The sequence below is a fragment of the Microcebus murinus genome, chromosome 1 (assembly GCF_040939455.1).
Source record: "Microcebus murinus isolate Inina chromosome 1, M.murinus_Inina_mat1.0, whole genome shotgun sequence".
NCBI lineage: Eukaryota > Metazoa > Chordata > Mammalia > Primates > Cheirogaleidae > Microcebus > Microcebus murinus.
Window position 1 is genome coordinate 89,269,575 of NC_134104.1, and position 25,601 is coordinate 89,295,175.

Here is a 25,601-nt window from a genome sequence, read left to right on the forward strand (position 1 = left end):
TCTCTTTGCCCCTCACAGCCTTACCTGTAAAATGGGGATAACAAATTTCAACTCTCAAAGTTGCTGGGGGAGCAAATGATACAAAAGTTCAGAGTGCCTAGCACAGGATCTGGCCCAGTATCGGTCAGTGTTAGTTCCCTTTCTCTGGCTTTTTATAGTGTGCTCACCTAGTTAAGCTGTTTATATACTATATTTTAGTAACTGCTCACAATATACTGAAAGTTTATTTCTTTCTGATATTAACAAACTTGCATAAAATATTTTCATTTTATTTAGTCTAAGGTATATTTAAATAGGTCTCAAAGAAAAAAATATGAATAGTTTTGAGGTGCTCCAAGTATTAAAACCTGCAAATACTCTTCTATAAATATTAATATGTAAGTGTGAGAACATGCTCATTTTATGGCTTGTCCACCTTGGGGCCTGATTATAATGTCCTTACACCAGCAAATTCAATGTGGTGAGCCCTGTCTTATCTCAAAGGAGAGAAGTGAAGATTTTTCCAGAGAAACATATTAAGGATTTTCAGATTTAAAGAAAGTAAGGGAGATGGGCTTTAAAATGAAATTAAATCTCTCATATTTTTAAAGAACTAAATGGCTGCGTGTGGAATAAGCCAATCACATTTTATATAACTAAATGAAAAAAAATTAGTTATTATACTTGTAAATCTATACTATTAACTATAAACTGATGGGGATTTAAAGCAAAAATAAGAGATCCAAAAACCCCAAATACCACTGAAAGGCGAAAATCACTGAAAATTAATTTGTTGTCTTTGTAACACTTGTTCCTTGAAGGTTCCATGCTTCCATAGAGGATAAACCAACCCTCCCAAAATGTAAATAATGAATCTTATGAGATTACTGGTAAGATTAAATGGGATAATATGTAGCAACCTCCGAGGACAGTGCTTGGCATATAGTAAGTATCTGAGAAACAGTAATATAAGACTACATTATATGGCGTGCTATACGTTACTGGATTATACTTTCCCTAGCCCCCTTGCAGGAATCATATGTAACACTCCAGGACAAATGCTTGGTGCCAGGGAACCTTGGGGCCCATAAGGACTTGCAGGAATCAAACAAAGGAGCCCTGATGATGCTGGCCTGGTGTGCACGGCATGTCCACATCCACAGCACTCAAAGCCCAGCAGTACTTAGGAGCTGACGCTGTCACAGAGCAGAGTCGTCAGCCTGCAGTACAGCTGTGCTTCCGCAGGGGTGGCTTTCCATGGAAGTGTGCAGCTCCGCACACCAGGGCGGCAGGCCGTGCCTTGTATCCCTTTGTCTTCATTCATCTTGACAGGGGCACTATTATGGGCTTTTCCTCTTGCCTCAACCCAATTTAAAAGGCAGAGCTCCATTTAAGATTTTTTTATTGAAGTAACCAATCATAATATTGTAATAAGTATAGAAGCAATATTATTTTTATAAAGACTATTTTTGTTCTTGGTTTGACAGACAATATATTTTAAAGTAATTTTGACATGTTGACTCCAAATGGGAGGATTTAAAGTAATACCCAGATAACTGATATGAAGAATCTATACCCTTAATTCAAAATACCACGCTGCGTAGTTACAATCCTGTAAATATCAGAGAGCTTTTTGGGGACGGTGGCTGAGAACAGCACGTGCTGGGCTGCTGGAGGCTCCCCTGCGCCTCTTTACTACCGTCACCCCCCTCCCAAGAACTGGGACAGGGGACATAATCGCACCTCGTCATCATCCACACAGCTCTTCCTCGTGCCTGAACAGACCTGATGCTCACAGTAACAGTCTGAGTTAGAGGACTATTATCTCCACTTTTACAATGAGAGGGCTGAGGCTCAGCGAGGGGAATTAATTCTTCCAATAAACATCACATGACTACAGGAGGCAGACTTGTCCTCATGTTCCCTCCCCACCCACGCCCTCCCCAGGCTCAGGAGGGCATCTGTTAACCTGCAGGCCACTTTGTCCTTTGGCCAAAGACAGTAGGCAAGGGTACTGCTACTGAGCCACTCCTTGGGAGTGTGCTTTTTCCATCAATGGGCCTATGAACTCTCAGAGTACCAACTATGCCAGCCATCCTGCATAATATAAAACACCTAAACAGTGTCTCAATAAACTAGGGGTCCTATACCTAGACTCCATGAAGCTGAATTCATTATATGAATTTTAAGTGGATACATGTATGGGAATTTTTCTGGTGTAAGGGGTCATGGCCTTCAGATACTCAAAGGGATCTTGAACCTAAAAAAAAATTAAAAATCAGTATAATAAATAATGGCTTTTAAAGATCTCCGTCTTAATCTATTTTTGAGTTCAACCCTTTATTTATACAAAAATTTTCAAAAATGTGCTATCAGACAGTCACAGCATCGTTCTTTAATTTCTGTATTAGGAAAATGAGTTTAAAGTCATTAAAAAAATATGGAGACTCTAGGTTCCAAGACTTTAAAATAGCTGGGTCAACAAAAGATCTTTCCTCATGATACTTTTTGTAATACCATAAGAGTCAATGTATATCTCAATACTATATTCTAAAAATGATACAAGATAAAAATATATTTATACGGGGATATCATCAAATTAAATGTGAAATTCTATAGATTTTCAGATGCTTCAAAGGTTTTCTTCTCAATGTAACAAATCTGAGCACCAAGAATTTTAGTAATTTGTCACAAATTTTGACTGCCAACAGGTATAATTTCTTAGTTTGCTGACTCTTCTCGTTTTTAATGCTTATAGTTAGGATTTTTTTATAAGAGTTATTGCTATCTGAATAGAGATACATTAGTGACTCATTTTACCTTACTTATTGTGTATGTGATAAACTGGCTGTGCTGTATCTTATGCAAAATAAAAACTCAAGTCACATGCATATAGACATAATTTTCACCCATTTCAAGAATGCTTTAAAATTAATCCTATTTGAAAATAAGTTTTAAGCTTCCTGAGAAAAACTTGTGTTTGGAATGTTTACTAAATGGCAGAAAAGCCAAACTGATATATGCATGCATTCTAACACACAGCAAAATTTTAGGTAAGGACTGAGTACTTTACATTAATAGATTAGTAATAGTTTAGTAATTAAAATCAGCTACTTATCCCCTGATGTCATAAAAACAGAACAAAAGAAAGCTAACCAGTTAGAACCAATGCAAAGTTAAAGTCAGTGCTTCAAGCAAAACATCAGAAAAGACCATGGTCCCTGTCATATGTTGCCTGTAAAAATAAGCTCGAGGTAGAGAAGGACATTCTTGTATTATGGGTGATTTTTTTCACCTAAGTTATAAATATCACTTCTAAATCCATTCCATGCTGAAGTTTACTCGTATCATCACTGCAGATATAAATAACCCTGTTACTCTGAAACTGCCTCTTTCATGCATGCAAGAAACATTTGCTGAGTGCCTAACTATGTGCCAGTCCTGGAAACACAAAATTGAGTAACAGAAGCCCACACGTTAGGGGATCCTGTCCGATTAGTGCTATAACTGAGGTACACACAGTCCACTGTAATAGCCGTAGTTCTGCTGCGGTGTATGTATAGCTATGACTGCCTCTTGTTTTCTTTTGCTTTGCCTCTTTGCCTCTATGAATTTAGAGCCCAATGCCAGTTATCCTTGGACTATAATTATTTTAACCATTGCTCTGCACACATAAATGGATTTCATTCCCTAACTCATGTCCAGAACAAGTGAATGAAGTACTCAAAACATCATGTTTAAGTTAATGCTCACTGAATAGGCAGAAACCAAAAAAAAATCCAGTACAAATTGTCCCTGACTCAACTGTGGCTTTTCATGTACCACAACTTGCCTTAATCATTTCTTGGTAAATGTGGAAATACATGGACATGTAAGGAATGCTAACCACATCTACTGAGCATGCCCTGTAGTACTTTGTGTTTTCACCTGTTTTCAATAAGAAATACTTGTTTATAGCTGTTTACAATAAGAAAAATATTCTGTAGCATGTAGGATTATACATATTAGTATTTATATGTCCATGGGTCTAAATATATAATATTAAACAAACAATAGATTCAAAACAGCCCATCTGCCAATAAACTCTAAATTACTGAATAGATTCACCTATATTTTGGTAATGCCTGACATGTATAGATATTGAGCAAATAGGGCTGCTTTCTCAATGTGAAATAGCAGTTGCTATGCTTTGAGAAGCAGAGCATTTTTCTAAGAAGAGGTGGAAAAGCATGGTACATGGGATAAAAGCTTTTTAAAATACAATGATGAACACACAATGAATGTACTGTTGGGAAATGAATTATTGTTAAATGTCAAATGATATGCTGCGAAATTCCTTAACACCTCGTATTTTAACCATTTTACATTGCTATGGAATGGGACAATGTCGCTGGTGTTAAAGATACCTAAATCTACTGGGGAAAATTCTCTGCTCTCCGTTTGAGCTAAAACCCTGAAACTGATCATATCTTTCTGGTAAGATGAAACAATTACACATGTGAAATTATTTACTCTGAAATGGGAAGGAAGTATTATACAAAATGAGATTGAAAAGTGAGAGTGTCTTTGTTCTTATTTGAGAGGATGATGGAAACTTTGGTGACATCATCCACTGATGTTAATCAATACTAGTAGATGTCATATTTAAGATAAAGTGTTTGCAAAATGTGTTTTAAAAACTTCAACCTTTTATCTGATGCTTCATATTAACAAAGTACAGCAAAATGTCCAAAATTTTCTTACACATTTTATTTGCAAGTAGTATTTATTATGTAAGAAACACAAACCAGCAATTAAACAAAAACTCCAAATCACATTATTTTCTATTTGTCTTGTGCATTTGAAGCCTTGAAAACTGAATAAAGAAATCTTCACAAATTATGCTAATCTTCAACTTTGCAAGTTTAATATAAACGAATGTATCTATTAAAAGTGCTGGTAAAGAATGGGCCTCTGCCTTCCTAATGGAATAAACAATATTATATCCTGATTTCATCAAAACAGTTGCTAAGTTCCAGGGACCATTATGGAATCCTACACAGTATTTGATTCCCTCAGAGCTAGTGACCTGATTCTTCTTTGAAAGAATTAAGAATCAATAAGGGATGTGAAAAATGATAAAACTAAATTCTTTGCCTGGCTATATTCCAATTACATTCTCTCCTGCATGGGTTTACCATGTGATTTATATAGTCTTCTACTCACATTATGTCCATGGACCGGCAACATCAGTATCACCAGGGAGCCTGAATCCCCACCCAAGACCTACTGAATCAGAGTCTACATTTTCACAGATTCCCAGGTGATTCCTACGACATTAAAGGGTGACAAGCATGACTTACAGCTTCTGAGTCACAGACCTTGAGGGCCTATGCATCATCTCCCTTAGCCTTCCATTACTTCTATAAAAAAAGTGGACAGGACATAGGCTTTAGTAGTTAGGTTAAGGCTACTTCCTCTTCTACAGTAAAATCACTGGCACTTTAGTTTTTAATTACAATGATACTGGAAACAAAACTGCCAATGTCAAATACAAATAAACTATTTAGAACTCTTCACAAGACAAGCTTATGCTAGAGAACTGAAAATTTAAGATGAATACCACCATATACAAAATGAAATGTAAAACTAGGGCTTATATATACCCTGAAGAATTAGGTAACAGGTACATGTTAGGGAGTCTCTGCCACTGATTTTAAGAAACATGTGGCTCACTGAATCATTCATGGCAATGGGGAGAGACAAGGAGCAGCCTGGCTCAGTTGCACGCCTGCTGTGCACACCAGCTCTTACCTGTTTGTACTCGGATTCTCTTCCAACCAATACCTGCAGAATGTAGTTAACAGGGTCGCCTTTCATTGGTGGTACCGTCTCCCAAAAAATTTCACATGAATTTCCTTCTAACTGTGTTATTCGAGGTGCTGAAATACAAATTCACATATCCATGCTCAAAATTCAAAGTATCATATTAACAGTTAATATTTGAGACCCAATAGTGAGAACCCAGAGAGAACGAGGTTGTGCCTTATCTGCCCTGAGAGGGAAGCTTATTTTCCTAGCCTCTCATAAAACCAGAAGGGTGCCCTTTAGGCACGGAAAAGTTACTCCATGACTAGAAAGCCATTGATGAACAATCCTTTACTTGTTATCCTATAAATAACAGCTTGGTCTGGATTGTATTTTTATTTTTTCTATGGGTTTTGAGGGCACCTTCTATGGTTTAGGCTCTGTTCTAGGTATTCCTGGAGAATACCTAGGTATTCCTGGAGAATGCCAAAACAGACAAGATAAACCTTGTTTTCAAGGAACTTAAGTTCTAGTTGAAGGAAGGGGAGAGCAAGTATAAGATGTATAAAAACATAAGGGAGATTAAAACGGAAGGTACAAACAAAATGCTGGGGAGTTCTATGGGAGGGAAAGGGCACATCTGGGTAAGGGTCGAGGGAAGGTTTGAGGAGCAGGTGACATTTGAGAAAAGTCCCAGAGAATGGGCAGCACTGAAAGCCTTTAAAAATTCCATTGTGTTTATATTTTTAGACTATTTTTCACCTTCTGGAGTCATCACTCTCATTTAAAGCAAAATTATATTAGTCTGTAGTAAAGCACTTAAAATATTACATATTTTTAAGAGATTTTCTTATAGCTTATATCTCTGTAGCTTGATTCAATATCTGATTATTTTTCTACTTTGAAACTACAATGTGTAACTTATCTTGCTCTGAACTCCCTTATATTTCAATTACAGGCAATTAATTCTTTAGAAGCAGTTGTTTCTACTTGCAATTCTATATGATATTGTTTCAGGAAAATAAGGGTTTTCTTAAAAAAAAAAAAAGGGAGGCTATGTTGGAAGTACTTGGTCAAAACACCATGCAATTTAAGAGAAAATTAAATAAGGAATCCTATCAGACTAAACAGTCCTCCAGCTAAGACAACAATTTCTTGAATCTAAAAGTGAGGGGAGGCCGGGCGTGGTGGCTCACGTCTGTAATCCTAGCACTTTGGGAGGCAGAGACCGGTGGATTGCTCGAGGTCAGGAGTTCAAAACCAACCTGAGCAAGAGTGAGACCCTGTCTCTACTATAAATAGAAAGAAATTAATTGGCCAACTAATATATATAGAAAAAATTAGCCGGGCATGGTGGCGCATGCCTGTAGTCCCAGCTACTCGGGAGGCTGAGGCAGAAGGATCGCTTAAGCCCAGGAGTTTGAGGTTGCTGGGAGCTAGGCTGACGCCATGGCACTCACTCTAGCCTGGGCAATAAAGCAAGACTCTGTCTCAAAAAATAAAAAAATAAAAAAATAAAAAAATAAAAAAAGTAAGAGTGAGGGGAAAACAACCTGATCACATGTTAGAGTGAGGAAACTGCACTTCTGATTAAGAAAATGTAGCGTATAAATGTACACCATGGAGTACTACTCAGCCATAAAAAGGAATGAAATAGTGTCTTTTGCAACAACTTAGATGGACCTGGAGACCATTACCCTAAGCAAAGTATCTCAAGAATGAAAAAACAAACACCACATGTACTCTCTAATAATAATTGGGAGCTATTTGATGGGCACATGTGGGCACAAAGAGATGTAAAATGTCACTGGAAATCAAGAAAGGGGGAGAGGGCAAGGAGCAAAAACTGGGCACAATGAACATTGTTTGGGTGATAGGCACACTAAAAGCCCAAACTTAAGGATTATGAAAGGTATCTGTGTAACAAAAACATGTGTACTCCCTTAATATTTTAAAATAAAAAAAATACATAAAAAAAAAGAAACTGCTCTTTTGAAGCAGAAGGACCATGAAGTGCCAGTGCTACCAATGTGCTGTTCTACTTTCCATAAAATGAATTCCCACCAAGAATTCCTTTGAGAGCAAACTTAGTGCTCCTTAATACCAGAAAGACCCTTGAAGTCTGCCAATTGGTGTATGAGTCAACCCTTCCTTGGCACCAACATGTCAATCAGCCACAGCATGCTCAGGAATCTTTTCTGTTATAGCTGAAAGGTGATGCTGCACCAAAGGGCCAGAACATTTACTGCCAAAGTGACCCAGCCAGGTGTGTATAAATGTACACACATTTACACTAGTTTCCTAGACACATAAAGAAGGTGTTGCCAAAGAGCCTGCAAGGCAGGGAATTGGGGGGAAGGTACTGGCTATAAACTAGCCCTGGAAGGAGCTATGGGAAACCGTCAGAGAATCCAAGCCAAACCCTGACCCAGGGCCTGGGGGGTTCCTGTAACTGACCATGTGCCCTGGTGGTAGCTGACACATCTGCACATGGAAGCAGCGAGTCAAATAGCCTTGCTCCTGGGCCAAACACATATATGACCTCTTCTACAGATTGTACTCACCCCTCACCTGTCAGCCTCAGGGGTCATTTTGAGCAAATGCTAAGTAAAGCCACTTGTGTTGCCTGCCTCCTAAAGACAAGCAGCAGGGACCTCCACAGGAACCATAAGATGGGACATGGGGAAAGATGAGGCATGGACTCCTGAGGGGGCTGGGTGGGGCAGCCAACATTCTTTAGCTCCTGTTGCTGTTTGTTCTGCCTTGCAGGTCTGCTACAGTCAGGCACAACTCTGTGGCTAGAAAGAGTGGCCAAGGGTTCAGCAGACCTGGTTGAGTGAGGGACTGGGCAAAGTGGCCTTTGTTTACTCTCCCTGAGAGATATGAGAGAAGGTTTGGATATTAGGGGTCTCAAGTATTGCAGAAGTCATGAGATCCCTGATATCCAAACCTTCTCTCATCTCTCTCAAGGAGAATGAACAGGGGGGAAAGGCTGCTGAAGTTGCCTAAGTCAGCACCAAAGTCATCCAAAGGTGAATGCCAACCTTTGCTTGTCAGAAAGACTTTGGGAAAGGAGAGTCTCAAACCTTCCTTTATAAACTATCTTAAAGGCAGTAACACCAGGAATTTGACCCTCATTTCTAACTATTATTTGTAATAAACATGTATGCATACTTGAGAAAAGTCATTATTGTAGGCCCTTTCCTTTTAAGGCCTCTCATTTTCCTCAGAAGCCCACTGTCCAACTTTCTTTTCTAGAATGTCCTTTTGATTCTATCTTGCTGATATTAGAAACATTGAAAGAGCATATTTAAAGTCAGAGTTGAGCCTACTCTAAGTCCCAATGCTTTGTTACTCTCCCAGGAGAACATGGCAGGATGGATGTCCACAAACCTTTGATGGCAGGGGGCACACTTTTGGTGGTGCTGAAGGTGTAGGTTTCAGAGAAGGGCCCTTCCCCAGCCTCACTTGCTGCCTGGATTCTGAAGGAGTAGCACGTGAATTCCGTCAGTCTCTGGACCTTGTAGGTGTGGCTGGGTCCTCTGTAGATTGAAATAAACCTAGAGAAAGGAGCAGAATCCATTAGAACTTCTATTAATGACAAGAAATTGTGATGCAAACTAGTGGAGCAGATTAGGCCAACTTGGAAAATGCTTTTCATACAGTCTGAATTAATAATCAACCCATTGCTAGGTTATGGTTAAGTTTAATGTCTAATGTATGTTTACATAAAAGAAACACATTTAAGCACATTCAAAGATTAGAATGAGATTCCTTTAATTACAGCCTATATTCTAGAAACATCAGCTGTTCATATTTTTATTTATTAATAAAAAACAGAATTTTTACATTTTTCATAATGGCAATAAATACCTATATAACCTGATAATATTAACTTAACTTCTACTATGTACCAGGCAATGAAGTTAATGTTAACAGGACACATGAGAAATAAGATGCTCTCTTTACCTAAATTTTGCAGGTAACTAGGGTTTAGCCAGAAAATATCATTTTAATTTTAACCTTTATCTATCTTCCCAAGAGCTTTCAAAGCCCCTTTCATAGACTGGCAAGACAACACTTAGGATTATGGAGCTTTGAGAAAATATGTAAAAAGAAAAATAATACTGTTTACAGAGTCATCCATCAGGTTTATCAAAATAACAGACAACAGCACAGGTAGGCTGGACAGTTTAGACTGACAGCTTTTGGCTCCTTCTCCCATCTGATCCAGGACTATTTTGCCCTTCTCTGCTAATTAATATTTCCATGAAACATAAGCATACAAAGATAAACAATAAGTTAGGTGCTTTCCTCCAGGGTCTTGAAAACTTAGCATTTTCACAATGAAACTGGATTACTCAGAACTACAATATACTGTCATTGTTTTTTAAAAAAATAGTTAACTATAAAGTTCTGGAAAAAATATAACTTCCCACTAAATCATCCAGGATCTTTAGTAGATTCAGGGTCCGAATCCTGCCAGTCCAGGGACACTTTGAGAACCACTACACGAGTCAACCCAACTACACTGCCTTGTTCCCACACAGATGGGCCAACTGCTGCTCCATTTCCAGTTCTCCGTCGCAGCATCTGAGGACAATCTGCTGTCTGCAGATACTACTGGAAGTTGGTCAGTGTCAGAAGCACAAATTAAAATGTCAGACTCTTGAGCCAATTTGGCCTAGAGGGTAAGCAGGATGTATGCATTCATTTAGTGAACATTTCTTGAACATCTGCTGCATACTAGGCTCTGTGGATTTGAAGACGAATGAGACCTAAACCCCATGGGTTAGCTGGCCTGTGTGTGGCATGGTTTTCTGAAGGATCTTTTCCATGTGCTGGAGAACGGTCCCTCTGATGGATGAATGGATGGTTAGACATAGATCTAAAACAACTTTTTTTTTTTTAAACAAAACCTGTCATAGTCAATGCTCACTTTAAAATATCCCTTTGTTTATCAGCCTTTGCAATCAAGTTTCTGGGCTCCGGTCATTTGACCTATTTAACGTTCTCTCTGCTTTCTTGTATAAGGAAGTGTCTTTTACTGAAGGCTAAACATTTTTAATTTCAGGGAAAGCCAGAGTCCAGGTTGAAACCTACAAATACCATGGCAACCTATTTAGCACTCTTGACATATTACCGCCTTAATGAAGATATCCTTGCTAATGCTAGAGGCAAACAGCTATTTATTAACTCAGCCTCACCTGGGCTACAATTGCCAACAAAGAGTAACTGCCCTTAATTATATCACAAATTGAAGTCGTGGTGCAAGAAGTAAAAGTGTTACATCTTCATTACAAATGTGCCATAGAGCTCAGTTTTTTTTTTTTTTTATTTTTTTTTATTTTTACCTTACTCAATGCAGAGTGATAGAGCTCAGTTTTTAAAGGAGTCTGGAGAGGACTACTGGGGACATTACTGACTTCCTGCCATGTCACATTCTGAGAATATTTCCTTTTGAAAATAAGTTCAACATATATTTGTGCCCAGACTCAGTTATATATGCGGGCATTAGCACTCACAAAGAAATTTACTGAAGCAGATTCAGTACTCTAATTTTGTCATGTAATCTAAGTTGAGCAAATAGCACACATATCAATTTTCAAATACATCAAAATCTTCTGTTTCTGGACTGCTATTTTGTCCCTTCAAATTCTTGTTTTGCTCTTGTACCACAGCATTTTATTAATCAGAATTGGATTCCAACTTATAAAAAGCATCATAGAAACAGCAGATAGTAATGAGAAATGTAAAATTGTATTCATGTCCAGATATAGTGTTACTCAGAAATACAAAAAAAGGGCTGCTTTTGCATCAGAAAATAACAAGAGTGACCGTGCAGGTTCTGAAGGAGACATCACCGCAGAGGGTTTCGGGTTTAAAGTTCAATCACCTTGCTTTCAGCACAGGCAGAATTAGGCACTGCCTAGCACCAACAGCGTTAACCCCACACCCGGCGGCCACCTTAGGGATACCCTGATACACAGGCCTCAGGTCAGAAAACCTGAGCAATGCAGCTGGATGACACAGCCAAGGCCTTCTGACGGTTCCCCGATCATCTCACTCTGAGGCATGACCAGAAACCATGGGGGACATGAAAGACAGAGGCTGCCAGTCTGCACATTATTTATAGGTTGGTACTTTTCTCGCTTAAAAGGTTTCCTCTACTCTTTCTTCTTCTTGAGGAAATAAAAGAAGTAAAAGAGCAGAAAAAACTGCCAGAAGACGAGGGGGTGAAAGAGAGGGGAAAGACTTGGGACTCAGGCTTTTTATAACATGGACATCATTTATCACAGTCATTTCTAATTTCATGTCACTTTACTCTTTTCAACAAAGGAATTCATTAAATATAATACATAAATAGAGTCTAGTTAAACTTTACTAATATCAGCTCATTAATCAGAAAATAAAATCCTTTATAAAATCTCACCTCTCGATTTTGTAGGTTATTGAAAATATGATCCTCACATAACAGCCAAGTTGGCACTTTAAGTCTGTTTGAAAGGTTTTAATTTGGAAAACTTTTAAGGGGCAACACTGGCATTATGTTTCCTGTACATTCCCCAAAGACCTAGGTACTCTGTAGGCTCTCAGTAAATGCAATTTTTTAGGCTAGAATTGGCTCCATGAACTGTGAAACACCAGCAAGTTCTTTGGCCTCTTCATGCCTCAGTTTTCTCATCTGTACAATAGGTATAATGATGGAACCTACCTCACAGAGATGTTGTGAGGTTTAAATAGGTTAATAAAAGTGCCTAGACTAGCCCTGGTATGTGATGAGCACTCAATGCTGAGAAGACAGGATTTTCAAAGAAGGACTCCACTCTACCTTCTGAGAGATCATCTACATCACTGTTGGCTAACACAGGTTATTATCTTTCCTCTTGGTAGAAATGTGGCTGCCTGGTAAGAGAGACCATCCTGCAGACCAGCCACCATGCCGGCCCCAGACACGAGCTGTGGGGCTTTGTCTATATTTGCCCTCCCTCACACTGGGTCCTGCCAGTGAAGTCTGGACAGGATACTTCCTCAGAGCACTGTGGCAGGGATTAAATGTGAAAGCTCATATAAAACCGTAGTGTCTGACACAGAGCAGGCCTCAGATAATTGTCTGTGGATACTAAATTTCTTTCTAGTAGGCTTTAGTGTAAAAAGTACAAGCTGACAGTAATTTCTGTTTCCCTTTGCTCCTCAAATATCAGGCAATGAAAACCAATCAACATAATAAGAAGTATACAAGCCAACACACAAAAAATATAATCCCTGTTCCACCCAATTCTCTAATTATTTTCCATCATTCCAAGAGGCAGAAGAAGAGACAATCTTCTTTCTTCATAGCCAGTGATTTACGGCCGTTTACATGGTGGCCTCTCCAGGAGGCACTGTAGGTTAACACCCCTGTGGGCTACAGCCACTCTGGAAAGATTAAAAATATTCATCAAATATTTGTTTTTCAAAGACCAACTTCATTTTTTTCTTTCTCCGATTTTTTTAAAAGACTGACTTCATTTTAAAATTCACTAATAAGTAAGCCAGAGGCCATTTGTGATAGAATTAAACATACCAAACATCCCACGACACGACGATTGAAGATTACATATTTTAAATGCAATTGAGGATTCAGAACGAGGCTTTGCCATGAAGAGGAGAACAGCATCCACCCTTCCCGATTTCTTCCCTCTCCCTTATAATTTAGAGCAACCAGGGTCAGTGCTCAGATTCCACATGTGTTTTATGCACCACAGGCCCTGTGACATCGAGGCTGAAAGAAGGGGTCCTGTTGTCTTGAGCTCCATGGATCACCTCTCAGGGATCTGAGTCGTACCCTGAGCATCTCTATGGCTCTCAGCTCCTGCCATGCAGGCCTCTCTCCAGGTTATTTGGGCTATTCATGGCTTACAAACCAGCAGGAATAGGTCAATCTAAATTTGTGATGTTCTGCTGCATCTATTAGGGTCTATGCCAGACATTTAGCTCTCCCCAACATAAATTACTAATTTAACTTGGTAGCCAAGGGGTAAAAATGAAATGTTCATTCTTTACTTTGATTACATGAGTGTCCTTGCACTGAAGAGAGCAACAATGAAACAGTGTGTCTAGCAGGTTCCTGAAACATACTACGTGCTCAGTAAAGTCACTCATCATTTTAGTATCAGTTTTGGCTGAGGCATATGTAGCCACAGGTGCCCCCCTGTGGTATCACCGCTCCTTAAAGGCCACCAAGGAGCCCCATGCCACACTGGCAATACCTCTGAGGGGTCTTCTATTTCACCCCCATCACCTGCTCCTGTGGCTATGTACCTTCAGAGATATCTGCCCTTGACCCAAGCTCCTGTGAGGACCAAGGAAAAGGACAAGTGTGGTAACATCCACGGGGCTCCACTGTGGTAATGACCCACTGGCTCAAAGTCTGCTGTGCAGGGGTCCAGGGTACGATATGGTAGGTAATGGTGTAAGCTTTGCCGTCAGCAGACCTGGCTTTGTGTTCAGGCTCAACAGCCTGGTAATTGTGGGCTCTATAACTCCGCACGCTGCTTCCTCCTCTGTAATATGGGTATGATAATAATTTACCTTGTAGGATTGTGGTGAGAATTAAATAGGATGATTCAGGGAAAACCTATTAGACAACACCTAGCACTTAACTAAGTGCTCCATAAATGCTATTGTTTTTAATACTATGAAAACATCAGTAATGACACTAATGTTATTAATAACAAAGTAGCAAGGCTCATGGATGATTGACCTTGTTTTTCAATGTTGGAGAAGCCTGAGGGATCCCTGAGAATGGCCTCCCTCACTGACATTCCCCAAGGCTTTCCTGAGTTGGAGAGAAAGGCTGTGCATGTGACCAACATCCAGCCTGCCCTGGTGAGCCCAGGCTAAGGAAAGCTGCTGAAAACATGAAAATTGTAGCAGCAGGCCCAACCTCAGTGCTGTTCACTGTGTCAGAAATTTGGGCATTTTTATTTAAGGAGAAGAAACATGGAGAGAAACGCTCTCTTGTACTAAAAATATTTATTTGGAAGGGGGAAAAAATAGGTCAGAAGGTTGGGTGGGTAATTAGTATTTTATAGTCTAAATGAATTCTTGATGGCTCTGCTCATAACTTGCCTCAGCTTTGACCGTAATACCTTCCTGCAACAAAGCCCTTAGAAGGTCACAAGCACACAGGAGTTTCAAGGTTGGTGATTCATCAATGACTTAAAAAAATGTTTTGTACAGTAAGCTCTCCGTATCCATGGGTTCTACAACTGTGGATTCAACCAACCATGCATTGAAAATACTTGGAGAGAAAAAGGATGGCTACATCTCTACTGAACATGTATCATGTATAGACTTTTTCTTGTCGTTATTCCCCTAAATAGAGTGTAACAACAATTTACATATCATTTACATTTTATTAGGTATTATAAGTAACCTAGAGATAATTCAAAGTAAAAGGGAGGATGTGCATAGGTTATATGTAAATACTACATCATTTTACATAGAGACTTGAGCATGCTCCAAATTTGGTTTCCATAAGGGGTCCTGAAACCAACGCCTTGAGGACATAGGGGAAGCTACTCTGTGTGATACTATAATGAATATCTGTGTCGTTATAAATTTGTCCAAACTCATAGAACAAACACCACCAAAAGTGAACCCTAATGTAAACTATGGACTTTGGATGGTAGTGATATGTCAACAGGTTCATCAGTTGTAACAACTGTACCACTCTGGTGGGAATGTTGCTAATGGGGGAGGCTGTACAGGTGGTATTTGGAATATCTGTATCTTCAGTTCAATTTTGCTGTGAACCTAAAACTGCTCTAAAAGAATTAAGTTTTTTTTTTTTTAATTGACAAAACAGTTCTATGTTTCTGTGAATACAAAATGATTTTGCTTATTCTGCTTGCCTGTCAGTACTCCAAGGGTAGGGAGGGGGAAATGTTTCAGTAGTACAAAGTCCTTGACCGGAATGCAGTCTGTTACCTTCACTATGACCTTGAATAAGTCAGAGAATTCTCCATGGCTCAACTGCCAGACAATAACAACTGTCTTGTTCACCTGACAGGAATTTTTACAAGATCCAGTTGAAAGAACCAAGTAAATTCTATGATTCTTCATTGAATATATACTAGGAAGGCAAAACTGTGTAACAGATTCTAGACATTTTCAAGAAATTCTAGAGGAAGGCCATTCTTTTAATTTCAGTAGTTTAGGCTTTAATACTGTGAAAGCTAACTTTTTACACTAGTGCAACTGGAATAAGAAGTTCTACATTTATATCTTTAAATGTTTCTTTATTTTAAATCATTTTAGAGGGAAATAATGATATATAAAGAATTTAGTTTTAAAATGTTTTCTTAAAACAGTTTTCTTTTGACAGAAACATCTAGAAATGCTCTGAATGGCTTATAACTTATATTCATGGTATAAAATAAGGGATATTAATAATGCCAAGGTTTTTATGTTTACTACGCCTTCTTGCTATCTTATAATCCCCAGGTCAACTACAGGCTAACAGCAGCTCATTAATATTAACTCCTCAAAATGATCTAACCTGTTGACCTAAAATGGCCTGCAGTCTACTAAAGGCTGCAAATGGTACCTTTCAAAACATGTTTCACAATATCACAAATCAACAGCTGTTAATAAGCTCAATACAGCTATAGTCATTAACAGAAACATGTCATTGTCTTTTTTTTTTCTTTTTCATAATTTCCCTGGGCTTCATAGTTTGTGGGGCAGGGGGAGAGAATTTACTACATTACTCATGTGGCATTTGGAAAGATGTTCAAAATAGGAATGGATAATATATGTCCTCACTCCACCAAGAACACAGAGTCCTCCTGCCACATCTATGTGGAAGCAGATGGCATCATGGGTGTTCACCTGAGGCAGGGAGGATGTACTTCCTAAACAGACTTTGATATTGGCAAGAGTCCCTGTTTACAGACTGAGCATGAAAGTGCCAAGAGCTATTTCTAAAAGACTAATGAGTGAAGGGGTTAATTTCCTACCCGCATCCCTGGCTGTATATGGACCTTTTGGCTTGTGAGTGATCAGACTGCAATTCTTTTTCATTAGTGGGTTAAATTTTTCATGATCCTTTTAAGAGAAATAAAATTTCACTCTAGCTACTGATGGTAGAAATGCTTTACAAAGAGTAAAGGAATAAAAGAAAAAAATTCAATTTTGTTACTGTTTAAACTGTACTTTAGACATTAATATATTAGAGATTTATTTAAATTCCAAAAAAGGATTGTTAGAATGTCCAAAGACCACCTGAGAACCTTGAAATTTCCCATTCTTCTACTTTGCTTTCAAATATACGCAGTGACTTTCATCTTCAAGGACATTATTCCTAGAGTGTTCAGTCTCCGGCCACACCGGCCTGAACGCGCCCGATCTCGTCTGATCTCCTAGAGTGTTCAAATTTTTGCTTGCTTACTATTTTAATGGCCTTGCCTCAACCTGAGGAAAATGCTACCCAATTCCATTCTGTTATTTTTTAATAGATGAGAAGCAAAACTAATTTGAATTGCAATTACCATCTCAAATAGTTTGTTTACCACCTCTCGCCGCTTAGTCTAGACATTTTAGCCTGAAATTGACTAAACTAATAATGCTCTTTATTTTGCTGGCTGCATTTTATGTTTTTCTAAGAAAGAAAAGTGTATCCAAAATCATTTTTTTCCCATCAATTAGGGACTAGAGACAGGCATCATTATTTGCGTTTTGTAGTGAGAGAAACTAAGGCAAAAAGAATCAAGGGGATATGCCTCTAGTAATCTAGAAATTTAGTAACAGGTCTGGGATTACAACAGGAGATTTGATACTTCTGGCAAGAACTACAACAGCCTTCTGGTGGTTGAAGGTATTATAAAAATGCCATTTATCAAACAAGGATGACCACGTGGTTCAGAAACTAGTCCAGAGAAGGAAGGGACACAAATACTAAGGGTCTGTTATGGGCATGGCCCTGAGCTAGCTGCCTCACATCTATTTCATTTAGTTCAGCAACACACTCTGAAAAAATGTTAAATAGGAGTTTGTTCTAACAGACATACACTGAGAAAGTTCACTTTCCCCAGGGGCCATATGCCCTGGCCTTTCAGGGTTTCTTTACGCAGATTATTTTCTGTTTTTCTCTAAGAGCCAACATGCAGTCACACTGAAAACATGACAAAGCCCCTCCAATTTTGCTGGCTGAAGGGAAAAATGTCTCGGGTGCAAGGGATGAGTTAATGGAGACCAAGTGGTAATTATCTACTCTATTAGATCCCTCTTCCCCCAGCCCAATTTTGCTGTAGCCTTGCTTTAAAAAACACCGGCTATCTGACTAAACCTGAACAACAGATTAAACAGATAAACGCATTCCTGGAATTTATGTTCTTCCCGCCACAGCGCTGTGTACAATTATCGGGGGTCAGGACCACGATCAGCATCAACTGCAATTCTGTCAGGGCAGCATAACATTTCATTTCAGTAACACAGATAAACACATCTTCAAAATCATCGGTACAGCGCTATAACCTTAAAACGCATGAGCTGATCCTGTTATGCCAGTGCCTATATTAGGTTAACGCAGTGTTATGAAAATGTTTACTTCGGGTATGTATTTTTCTTGTATACATGGAAACCAAAGACATTCAGATCTTCTGTGCTGGATCTGTTAAGAACAATAGAATTAATCACTCTAAGGCTAAACTAATTTAATTTTTGTTTTTCTGTTGAAATTAAATGAAATCTCTTATACTATCTTGCTCATTATCTAATGTTCATTTATTTCCTAAGCAAGATAAGTTCTTATAGATATGCTACATTCCTCATAAAACCTAGCACATAGTAGTAATTCAAGAAAAAAACTGCTGATTGAATGACAAAATCTAATCACTGGTATAAATTTAGTCCTATAAAGATGAAGCACTGCTTTAAGGTTGCTACACAATTACGGACTGGTAACCTTGAGAGTCAAAAGCTTGAATACATGGGAAACAAATGTCCTATTCAAGGGGAAAAAAACTTTCAACACAGCAAGTCCAGGTGATCTGGATGAATTCTAGCTTGATTTACCTTGAGGCAAGGGTTTGAGCAAGATGCCCTTTGGGATTCCTTCTACTTACATGAAATGGGCCCATCTTAAAAAATAAATGAATAAGCACCAGGTCTAGAAATACCAAAATAGAAAGAGGTAGTTCCTTGGAGAAAGACGCAGGGCTTTGGAGATTTTATCCATGCTTTCCATCCAAGTCTCTCTCCTTATCACTAGTCTCCATTCTAAGGCTCTCAGGCATGAGGTTAAAAGATCAGGATCCTTTTCAGACTTACCCAATCTGTTACCTTCTCTAAGAAGCCTTCTCTGTTTGTTTAATTTTAAGCCTATCTTAGATGCTATTCTTCTATTCTCCCTCCACACTCAGTGCCTGAGCCAATCTTCAAGCTTTCCACATCAGCATTTGCTTTTACTGCATCTGTCTCTTCTACCAGACTGCTCCTTAAGGGCAGGGATATATGATATATCTTAGTCATCTTTGTCTATCCAATACTTAAGCACATTTCCTTCATTTGCATGTATAAAACTCCAATAATCATAAGTTAAAATTTCAACTTATCAAAAACAATGTATTTTTTCACCTAAATGGTGGAAGCCTTTGGTAGAAATCTCATTGTCTTTCTAAAAACTATTTCACTTTTTCAAGACCTAACTAATGCAGATAAAGCTCTCAATGCTTGGCATTATATAGGTACACAATAAATAGAAGTTTCCTTTACAAAGTTTAAATATATATTTTTTGACAAACATTTTATGTGTAAATATACTGGTCATCTGAAATTTTTGAATTGAGAGGTATATAAATAAACATAAATTAGCACCTCATAGATGCAAAACCTTAGGGGTTTTGAACACTAAGTTGTCACTCTTAAGGGAAGTTAGTATCTTATTTTCTTTCTTTTTTTTTTGGAGACAAAGTCTCACTCTTGTTGCCTAGGCTAGAGTGCCATGGCGTCAGCCTAGCTCACAGCAACCTCAAACTCTTGGGCTCAAGCAATCCTCCTGCCTCAGCCTTCTGAGTAGCTGGAACTACAGGCATGCACCGCCATGCCCGGTTAATTTTTTTTTTCCATATATTTTTAGTTGGCCAATTAATTTCTTTCTATTTTTAGTAGAGACCAGGTCTCGCTCTTGCTCAGGGTGGTCTCGAACTCCTGAGCTCAAACGATCCGCCCGCCTCTGCCTCCCAGAGTGCTAGGATTATAGGCGTAAGCCAACACGCCTGGCCTAGTATCTTATTTTCTTAGTTGTGAATAGCAGAAGCTAAAAATATGAAGAAAAAGAGATAACATTTCCCAACAAAGGATACCTTTTTGTAAAGGACTTAGTTCACAAATAATCTATAAGGATTTGTTGCTTTAAGGTGAAAAAAGGTGGGAAATCATATCTTCTAACCCCTTCTTTTAAGCCCTTTATTTTATAGATGAGGAAAATGTGAGAACAATAGTTTAATGGCCAAAATCAACAACTCTTCAATCTATTACCAAGCATGGAGTTATTAAATTTCATTGTGCTTCTATTGCAAAATACATTTTAAGAGGAATACTATCACTGCTGACTAGGACAGCCATACAACTCAGACAACTTTCCTTCCAAACATCCACAATGACTATTAGTAAAGTGCTCATGGCAAAAGAAATATTTTGAGACCTCACAGGTAAGAAAGTAAATTAAAACCACAGTTAAATCTATCTCTAGTTCTCACCTTGGCCACAAGCAGGATATATGCGTGTTTTTTTTTTGTTATACTCATAATAAGAACTTACTGGTGGTTAATGAAATTAACACATATGTTAAACAGTATGTGCACTTTTCCCAAGAGCCACAACTAGAAACTCCTCTAATAACAATTCAGAGGTAGAAAAGATAGCTGCCACTTAGGAAGATGACACTGGACCTTTCAAGTGGACAGGCCAGGTCCTAAAGCACCTTAAGGAGACTAGAACTGACAAAGACTACACTAATAACGAATATTATGATGTATCCAATTCAAATTATTTTTCCTGGATTCTTTTGTGCCAAGATCCAAAGTTTGAGGCTTGGATACAAAGGGCTACTCACTATGAGAGTTCAGTTTCAAGACACCAAGGAAGGTCATCTTCAAACTAAAATTAAGCTGTTTTCATTCTATTAAATCCTGGGAAAATTATTATACAAATAGAATGAGAATTCATTTTGTTCTATATTCCCATCACTTTAATAACTTTCTGAGAGCACTGACAAATCTAATTTTAAAAAGATAAATTTGGACTCTAGCTTATAAAATTAAGAAAAATACTGTTCCTAATGGTAAGTTTTCTTAAATTGCCATTTAAATTTAGGTAAGTCATTTATTTGATTAACCAGGCAACTCTTTGGCTTTTTTTTTTTTTTTAAGTAAAGAGCATATATTGATTACCAGATTCTGTACTGTTTTCTATCTGGCATATTTAAATATTTCATAACAGCATACTCATTTGTAAAAGTGCTTGTGGGGTTTTTGTTCTGTGCCCAGAAGCCACTCTATATAACATAAAACTTCGGATCAGACTACACATCTGTATAGTTGTCTGTATGAGGCACCACTGGGTGGCTGCCTGACACAGGGCGGGACTGCATCAAGGTGGGGGTGTTTGGCTTGAGGCGGGGCAGTCGCTTCCCACAGTTCTAGAGATAGCAGCAGAGGCAGTACACTGAGTCAGGAAGCATTGGCCCTAATCTCAATTCAGCTACCAGCTTCAACAACTCCTCTGTGCTTCACTTTTTTCTAAAACAGTACAACTAGAATATGTTCTCTAAGGAAGGTTCTCTCTACCACCAATGGAAGCCACAAGCCTGGGGAAAAAGAAGACTAATTTAAAATTTTCTCCTGATACTAGCTTTATCTATATATGATTTCTGTTAGTTCATAACTCCTGTTCTTGCCAGCCCTCTCTGGTTGAGGAGTCCCCTGACAGTAAAGTAATAAGCCTGTGAAAACATATCCAAAGGCACAAAGCACAGTAAGATGAATGGTCTCATATGAGTATGAATTTAATCTCTAATGCACCTATCAAAAGAATCCTTACTTTCTCTGTGCTTTCTATACTAGGACTAATTTCGAATAGGACAATCAATCACTTTTTGTTCTTCTGTTGTCAATCTATCAGATTTGCTAGGTCCTTCAAAGTCAAGTTCAAATGTCAACTCCTTCAAGAAATCTTTCCTGATCTTTGCAACAAGATGGTCTCTGTTTCTTCCAAACTCCCAGAGCACTTTTCTCCTATGGTACTAATGCTCTATGTGAGTTGATATTATGCTGCTGGAACCAGGCCTTGTGTTTGTCTTGATCTTGGTCTTCACTGAAGGCCCACAGGACTCCAATGACCAAGGTGCCTAACTACAGAGTGGCGGGTGGAGAACAGACAGGGGGTTTCTGGGTAACTAGCACTGGTTCTCCAGGTAAAGGAACAGAATACTGTAATGCACCAAAGGAAATAACAGAAATGCTTCCACACTAACACTGGCTTTGTGCTTCAGTAAGTAAGCAGGGAAGTAGCACCGTGTTGGCTGTCTTGGTTTTATGATCTCCTATCCCCTATGCTGATTCTCTGATTAGAGCTTTTGGTAACAGAACATTCTGTCACCATTAACTTTTGTTTGACATCTGATTATTTCTAAATACAGTTTGGTTGCCTGTCTTCTGATCGGCCATTTTCAGAGGAAATGAAATTAGGTTAAACAAATACTATGTGAAAGGCTGGATTTAATTTCTATAGCCAAGAGTGTTTCCTGGAGTCTTATAAAGAATCTCCTATCTGCTCTGGTTAATTTGATATTGCATTGCCCATAGTTACAGAGTACAATCCCCATCTGTACATCACCCACAGCTATTTCAGATTGGTAAACATGTTTGTCCTGATGGTTACTGAATATTTAAAGAGGTAACATCTCTTCCTGGGTCTTATTTCCCTCTGCACGCGTGACTAATATAAAGCTATTAAATAGTGTGGATTTGAATTGGACAATTTTCTTTTTAGATAATTTCTCTCAATTATCTGGCTTTGTGAAAGAAAAAAAAAGTATATATTATCACATGTAGGGAAACCAGGACCTTTAGAATGTTTAGAAATTCCAAACAGAGAACAGAGGGTACAACTCAGGGTATAAAATGTAGGACTCAAATACATGGGAAATCTTTGAACAAGAAGGAAGAGTATTTTAGAGCAAGTAATTAAGAACAAGTAAGAAATAATGAACAAGGAAGATTTCATTCCCCCAGCCAAAGCCATGGGATGCGTCCTTACACCCCTCTCACCTCTTGTTTCTGTCCTCCAGCTGTAGTGTGTATACCATGTCGTCAGCAGCATGTGTCTTGGAGTTACTGTCTCCCCATTTTAGCTTCAGGCTCTGAGGACCAGCTGCAGCACATTCTAGCCTAGGAGGCAAGGGTGGTAATGGCCGAGTTTTTGCTTTAATGAACTGACTAAACGGTCCAGCTCCAATTTCATTTATAGCCTGAATTCTGATCCTAGAGAAAGGAAAAAAAAAATACAGACAATGCAGGTTTAAGAAGCAGCAAGTTTTCATTCGAAATAAAACACTGAACGGAGTATTTATTACTTGCCCCTAAAGCAATATTGTAGAATAAAGAAAACCAAGTTAAACTAACTCAAGACAAATAGAGCACTGGGTAGCTCAGAGGACAGATTACATTCTCCATTCCCCAAAACAACAACAACAAAAGCACATTAGTAAGATATTTTAGGTTTATTTTTTTGGAGACAGAGTCTCACTCTGTCATCTGGGCTACAGTGCAGTGCATCATAGCTAGAGTGCATCATAGCTCATGGTAACCTCAAACTCCTAGGGGCTTAAGCAATCCTCCTGCCTCAGCCTTCTGAGTAGCTGGGACTATAGGCAGTCGTGACCATACCCGGCTGCTAATTTTTTCTATTTTTGGTAGAGACAGGGTGTCACTCTTGGCTTGGGCTGGTCTCCAACTCCTGAGCTCAAATGATACTCCCACCTAACCTCCCAGAGTGCTAGGATTACAGGAGTGAGCCACCGTGCTTAGCCTTTTTTAGCTCTTTAACTAAAAAAAAAAAAAAAAAGTTTGTTGTCTGAGGGAAGACATCCTAAAGACAAGACATGATTTTATATTTTGCTCTAGCTACCTTTAAGCTATCTCGAAGTCAGTTTTGGAAGTAGATAAACTATAAAACCTATAAAGAGTAAATTAAATACAACAACAAATGAGTTCCCTTTAGAGTTAAAAACAAATGACAGCAACTCTTCAACAGAGCATTTCACTTTTCACTTTTGCCAGCCTTACCTGACAATCTCTGCAAGTGCTTAACCAGAGCTAAGCATGCAGATACTGCTAGCAACAGGGTGTTACTCAGATGAGCAAAAATCCTAGCTGGATGTTTACTATGTGCAGCACAGTTATGGGTAATGAAGATACATTAACACTGCCCTTATGGTCTAGGAATTTAAAATCAAATGGAGTTAAAATATAGAAAATATTATTATTTTGTATATTTAGTGGGAATCTTATTCCTATTTTTTTGTTCCTCTATTTCCTTACTAGTTGAGTGAAACAGTCCTCCAAGGTCATCAAAGTACACACTGACGGCACTGCTCCACCCTCATCCTCAACACCCCTTCCTGCAGTGACGGCGCGTTCTTGAAGCTTGCTTCTTCCTGGCGTTCAGTGGCCTACATAGCCCTACAAGAGTATTTCTCCTCTGCTTTTCTAACCAGAGATCTCCCCCAACCTCGCTCTTGTCATTTTCTTCTGTACGAGAAAAGCATTTCCTAAAATTCTATTTTCTCAACTAACTTTAACATTGCCACAGCTTCACCACTTTAAGACCACTCCCAGGTCTACATCTCCTCTAATCTCTCCAGGACTCATTCCGAGCCCTCCAGTGGAAACCTCCACCTAGATACCTGCTAGGTATGCAGGCATCTCACTGAGGTGACTGAGCATAGTGTCACCAGGTTTAAAACTCACGAAAATCAGCAAGAAAAAATCAAATAACCCTATTAAAAAGTGGGCAAAGGACTTGAACAGAAACTTTTCTAAAGAAGACAGAGGAATGGCCAACAAACATATGAAAAAATGCTCACCATCCCTAATCATCAGGGAAATGCAAATCAAAACTACAATGAGATATCACTTAACTCCAGTGAGAATGGCCTTTATCAAAAAGTCTCCAAATAACAAATGCTGGCGTGGATGTGGAGAGAGAGGAACACTCCTACACTGCTGGTGGGACTGCAAGCTAGTAAACCTCTGTGGAAAGCAATATGGAGATACCTTAAAGCGATACAAGTGAATCTACCATTTGATCCAGCAATCCCATTGCTGGGCATCTACCCAAATGATCCAATGACACTCTACAAAAAAGACACCTGCACTCGAATGTTCATAGCAGCACAATTCATAATCGCTAGGCTGTGGAAACAGCCCAAGTGCCCATCAATCCAAGAATGGATTAATAAAATGTGGTATATGTATACCATGGAGTACTATTCAGCTCTAAGAAACAATGGTGATATAGCACATCTTATATTTTCCTGGTTAGAGCTGGAACCCATATTACTAAGTGAAGTATCCCAAGAATGGAAAAACAAGCACCAGATATATTCTCCAGCAAACTGGTATTGACTGAGTAGCACCTAAGTGGACACATAGGTACTACAGTAATAGGGTATTGGGGGGGGAGGGGGGGCGGGTGTATACATACATAACGAGTGATATGCGCACCATCTGAGGGATGGTCATGCTAGAGACTCAGACTTGTGGGAGGAGGGGGATGGGCATTTA

General features: G+C 38.8%; 1 protein-coding gene across 2 annotated transcripts in view; it reads right to left on the minus strand.

Annotated features, from left to right (window-relative positions):
• Positions 1–25,601, minus strand: part of FNDC3B (fibronectin type III domain containing 3B) — a 329,131-nt gene that overhangs the window by 11,098 nt on the left and 292,432 nt on the right. For both annotated transcript variants that reach the window (XM_012736403.2, XM_012736402.3), the window contains exons 23-25: positions 23,085–23,297; positions 9,160–9,326; positions 5,773–5,900 (exon numbers count right to left, since the gene is read on the minus strand). In XM_012736403.2, the coding sequence (XP_012591857.1) occupies positions 5,773–5,900; positions 9,160–9,326; positions 23,085–23,297 (508 nt within the window). The remainder of the gene's footprint in view (positions 1–5,772; positions 5,901–9,159; positions 9,327–23,084; positions 23,298–25,601) is intronic.